The sequence below is a fragment of the Pan troglodytes genome, chromosome 13 (genome assembly GCF_028858775.2).
Source record: "Pan troglodytes isolate AG18354 chromosome 13, NHGRI_mPanTro3-v2.0_pri, whole genome shotgun sequence".
Classification (NCBI taxonomy): Eukaryota; Metazoa; Chordata; class Mammalia; order Primates; family Hominidae; genus Pan; species Pan troglodytes.
Window position 1 is genome coordinate 38155905 of NC_072411.2, and position 5517 is coordinate 38161421.

General features: G+C 48.8%; 1 protein-coding gene across 3 annotated transcripts; it reads right to left on the reverse strand.

Moving 5' to 3' along the window:
* Positions 1–1475: 1475 nt before the first annotated feature.
* Positions 1476–5211, reverse strand: CXCR4 (C-X-C motif chemokine receptor 4). Of its 3 annotated transcripts, none has more exons than XM_054678743.2 (2): positions 3714–3731; positions 1476–3038 (listed from the first exon to the last, which is right to left on the reverse strand). In XM_054678743.2, exon 2 carries the CDS (start codon positions 3006–3008, stop codon positions 1995–1997), a length of 1014 nt encoding a protein of 337 aa, XP_054534718.1. In that variant the 5' UTR covers positions 3009–3038; positions 3714–3731; the 3' UTR covers positions 1476–1994.
* Between the last annotated feature and the right edge of the window lie 306 nt (positions 5212–5517).

Sequence of the window (5517 nt, forward strand, 5' to 3'; positions counted from 1 at the left end):
AGAGGGTTCAAGTGAAGTCTGTCTCAATGGTTGTGGCTTTAAGACTAAGCCTTTGAGAGAGTGCATGTAGAACTATGCTTAAATGAAGGGTGATCCAATTAGGCTTCTCAGGGAAAACCAAGAAACCTCAAGATAATTTCCTATCTGAAATCTAATTGTGTCCTCAAGTAGAATACGAATACCACTTTGAATTACCCCAGATCCATAGACGACAGCAAAAATGTACAGCCAAATTGGATTCTATTTTAAGTAATTAAGTTATTTCCCTTCACAGGATCTATAATTTGCCTTGAACAAATGTGATTTGCCTCAGAAAGATAAGGCATTGCAATTTTTCCTCCAAAATGGATTTTCTGTGCCAGAAACAATTACTAAAAGTAGACCAAATATTGTTGTAATTATATCCTACTTATTATCTGAGTGCATGCCTGGAGTACCCTGTTTGTGTTCCAATGTGAGGTAGGTATGGCTAGAGTTTAGAAATTATCTTTAAATAGAAACCAAAGCTGAAATTTACTCAAGAGCCTGGGGCTTGCACAATGGTCGTGTTAATAGCAACGGGTGGTTACATAAGTCTCCAAAATCTTGTGCAAAATGTGAGCAACAGGGAGCTTGCTTCAGTGGACCTTCCTTCTGACTCTAACAAATATCAGTATTAACTTGTAGCTGCTTGGCTGAGTCCTTGAGGAGGTGCTAGGTGTTGCGATAGTTTAAGAATAAAAGTGTTGAGATTTGCATAGAAGATATTACAAGAGGAGTATTTTGGTCATGGTTAATTTTATGAAGAAAACATTCACTTTTGGCTTTCTTTATTAGCAGTTCAGTTGACTTATGCCCAGGTGTTCTGAAGGGCAATAGTAGGTAAGAGTTAAGAGCAAGAACTGGAACAATAAACAGAATTAGTTCTTGGCTTTGCCCCCTTGAAAGTGCAAAGTATGGAAAGTCTCTGAATCTCAGTTCTCTTGTCTGTGAAAAGGGAGTGATGGTTATCTACACTGAGGAGACTGGATGAGGAAAGCACACACCGTCTGGCATTGCACAGACCTGGGTTTCACAAGTGGATGGTGCAGTAAAATCCAAACACGACTGCATACCTTTTCTTCTTTATACATGCTTATCCTCTGAAAGATGACCTTTCATACAAATAGGTGCTGGCTGGCCATTTCTAAACTTCCATTTGAATTTAAAGTGGTGAAGGCTTCAGATTCGTTAAGTCATGTTACCTGGTTTAAAATACAGGATTTGATACTTACTACATGCCTTTAACCAAGTTACTTAGGCTTTCTGTGCCTCCGTTTCCTCTTCTATAAAATGTAATTAGTAACAGAAGCAGAATCTATCAGAGTTGTGATAAGGGATAAGTAAAATATTACAATGAAATACCTAGGATAGTGCTTTGCATACCATAAATGTATTACTTTTTTGTCTTCTACTAGCCAAAAGAATGTCAACAGAAATCAGAACATAACACTAAGTAAGTTTAACATGTACTTTTATTAACAACTTAATACAAGACTGTACACTGTAGGTGCTGAAATCAACCCACTCCTGAAAACTGAAAAACCAGCATTTCTATACCACTTTGGGCTTTGGTTATAAGTGCCATCTTCTACAGCAAAATCATGTCTTAAGAACAGGAAAAACGTTCCACGGGAATGGAGAGATTATCTATGCATAAACAGCTGGGGATCATTTCTAGCTTTACGTGATTCACTACACGCTCTGGAATGTTCAGTTCCCTTTTCTACAGTCCTACCACGAGACATACAGCAACTAAGAACTTGGCCACAGGTCCTGCCTAGACACACATCAATATGAAACAAAAAAAATTTATATAAATAAGTCAATTAAACTTCACAAAAACTAAAGAAACACAAGACAAAAATCCAACAAGCAATAAAAACTGTACAATATTGGTCAGTCTTTTATATCTGAAAAATGTGTAACTTAAAAAAAAGTTATTTATCGTATAAAAAAAGTCTTTTACATCTGTGTTAGCTGGAGTGAAAACTTGAAGACTCAGACTCAGTGGAAACAGATGAATGTCCACCTCGCTTTCCTTTGGAGAGGATCTTGAGGCTGGACCCTCTGCTCACAGAGGTGAGTGCGTGCTGGGCAGAGGTTTTAAATTTGGCTCCAAGGAAAGCATAGAGGATGGGGTTCAGACAACAGTGGAAGAAAGCTAGGGCCTCGGTGATGGAAATCCACTTGTGCACAGTGTTCTCAAACTCACACCCTTGCTTGATGATTTCCAGGAGGATGAAGGAGTCGATGCTGATCCCAATGTAGTAAGGCAGCCAACAGGCGAAGAAAGCCAGGATGAGGATGACTGTGGTCTTGAGGGCCTTGCGCTTCTGGTGGCCCTTGGAGTGTGACAGCTTGGAGATGATAATGCAATAGCAGGACAGGATGACAATACCAGGCAGGATAAGGCCAACCATGATGTGCTGAAACTGGAACACAACCACCCACAAGTCATTGGGGTAGAAGCGGTCACAGATATATCTGTCATCTGCCTCACTGACGTTGGCAAAGATGAAGTCGGGAATAGTAAGCAGGAGGGCAGGGATCCAGACGCCAACATAGACCACCTTTTCAGCCAACAGCTTCCTTGGCCTCTGACTGTTGGTGGCGTGGACAATGGCCAGGTAGCGGTCCAGACTGATGAAGGCCAGGATGAGGACACTGCTGTAGAGGTTGACTGTGTAGATGACATGGACTGCCTTGCATAGGAAGTTCCCAAAGTACCAGTTTGCCACGGCATCAACTGCCCAGAAGGGAAGCGTGATGACAAAGAGGAGGTCGGCCACTGACAGGTGCAGCCTGTACTTGTCCGTCATGCTTCTCAGTTTCTTCTGGTAACCCATGACCAGGATGACCAATCCATTGCCCACAATGCCAGTCAAGAAGATGATGGAGTAGATGGTGGGCAGGAAGATTTTATTGAAATTAGCATTTTCTTCACGGAAACAGGGTTCCTTCATGGAGTCATAGTCCCCTGAGCCCATTTCCTCGGTGTAGTTATCTGAAGTGTATATCTGCAAAAGAGGCAAAGGAATGGACATTCACTTCCAATTCAGCAAGCATTAACCCAGTTAAAAAAAATTTTTAAAGCAATTTAAAAAACCAATTCAGGCTTGCTTTCTTCAGGAAATTCTGAAGTAGTGGGCTAAGGGCACAAGAGAATTAATGTAGAATCCTACAACTCTCCTCCCCATCTTTTCCCATAGTGACTTCATTATATCCTTCTTTGGTAGAACCAATTACAAAATTCTTTGTTTAGAACAAAAGGGCACTGAGATGCTGAGGGTTTCAAAGTCACATCTTGGCTAACTCCTCTGCCCCGCCCACTAGAGGGAAGAAAAAAAACCTTCCTTAGGAAAAAAAAAAACACACACAAAGAGGCCACTCCCAGGCGGCGTGGGGGGTGGGGTGGGTGCTGCGAGGAGGGGCAGTGATTAACTTTTTGTAAGAAGTTTTTCTCCCAGGGAGGGAAGAGGGGAGAAGGGAGGATCACGGGGGGAGGGCGGGGGCGTTGCAAAGACTCATTCTCCTAAGGCGCAAAAACTTAATTTTCCCACGCCTGCCTAAACACAAACCATTCTGGGCTTCAAGCAACTTGTAGTGGGTAAAGAGAATGCGGTCTTAAAACGAAGGCCCTTCGGTGCTTGGGGTATATTGGGCGGGAGTGCCAGAAAATGAACAAACGGCACCTCCTCCCCCAAGCGGGCGCTCCTCCGGGGTGTGGGTCTCTTGCCATCCTCGTGTTTATCACTTGGCGCGTTTGGGACGTTAAGGAGCGGGGCATTTTCCTGGGTGGAGAAGGTAACGGGGTCTGCACCCGTGGTCCTCGCCCCAAGTTTCATTTCCTCACTCTCCCGGGTGGCTTCCCATTACCCCGCCACTGATCCAGTTAACCCGGCCGGAGGTGGGCAGCTGGAAGCCTCCAGGCGGTGGGCACGCGGGGGGCCCGGTCGTCCAGCCCCGGGCCGCCGCGGCTGCCCACCACACCCACGCCAACCGCCCGCAAGCAGCGCTGCAGGGGCTCCGCTGGGCGACACGCCAGGCTCTGTCCCACAGGGTGCTGGGGAGCGACTGGGCGGCTCCGCCGCGAGCGTCTTTGAATTGCGCGCCGCTGCAGGAAACCAAAAACTCCCTAGCAAGAGGGTTTCAAAAGGTTTCTGGAAACCACCGACGGTTAAACATCACAACTGGACTCGGAGAGAGCCAAACGGTTTCCCCACTTGCACCTGCCCGTCTTCGCGGCGGCGACCTGGCAGCCCAGGTGCGGTCTTAACCGCCCCCGCCCCCCACCCCGTACCCGCTCCTGTCCCCGGAGCGCAAATCTCAGGGCTGGCAGCTGCGCGGTGTCAAAGGGGAGGTCAAACCACTCCGCTGACCTCTGCACGATCCCAAACTCTCGAACTGCAGGACCCACTCGCGGCCGTGGGGAAGAGGCGCGCTTCGGACGGCGGGAAGGTTTCCCCCTCAAACCCAAAGCGCGCGGGCGGATCAACTCCTAGCTGCTGCCACGACTCGATCCCCTCAGAGGATCGGCGCGGTGGGTCCATCCGCCTCTCCCGCCCTCTGCCTACTGTGCTGGGAGACTGGCACAGCTCCGTCGGCCGCACAGAGTTTAACAAACACGCACCCAATGTCAGGAACAGTCACCAGGCGCTTATCCCCGAAGTTAAAGCGGGCGCAATCTCCTCCTGGGAACTCAGCCCAGGCACGCCGCCCTCCGCCTCTAAATTCAGAGAATGTAACTCGCTCCAAGACATCCCCGTTTCCCCAAGGAAGAGACCGGTGGTCTGAGTCCCGAGACAGCGCGCACGCCTTCTCTGCACTTGTGCACAGAATGTTCTTATGTTTGCAAACAGCGTGCAAGCCGCCGCGCGCGGCGGGACTCAAGGGGGAGACACATGCAGCCATTGGAACGCTCTTTCCAGTCGTTTCTCCTCGACTTACAGAGAAAAAGATTCCAATCCTGCTCCCCCCCCACCCCCCCGCACTATATAGGCATGGTCAAGAAAACTCCTTTCGGTGACCCTTTTTTGGAGTACGGATACCTCCAATGTCCTGGCCGCTTCTGCCCGCTCGGAGAGGGGCTGCGCTGTAAGTTCAAACGTTTGTACATTTATGACAAAGCAGGTTGAAACTGGACTTACACTGATCCCCTCCATGGTAACCGCTGGTTCTCCAGATGCGGTGGCTACTGGAGCACTCAGGCCCTTGGCGTCACTTTGCTACCTGCTGCCGCAGCCAACAAACTTAAGTTTCTGGCCGGGGCCGGACTTTTATAAAAACACGCTCCGAGCGCGGCGCATGCGCCGCTGGGGCGGGGAGGGAGAAGGCGGGGTGGGGGAGAGGGGCAGACGCAAGGAAGGAGGGCGCAGGGGCGGGGCGGAGAGGTGCGCGGCTTGGGAAGCCCAGGGGACCCTGCTGTTTGCGGGTGGTCGGTAGTGAGTCCGGAGCCGGACAGGACCTCCCAGAGGCATTTCCTAAGTTTGAGGGAAG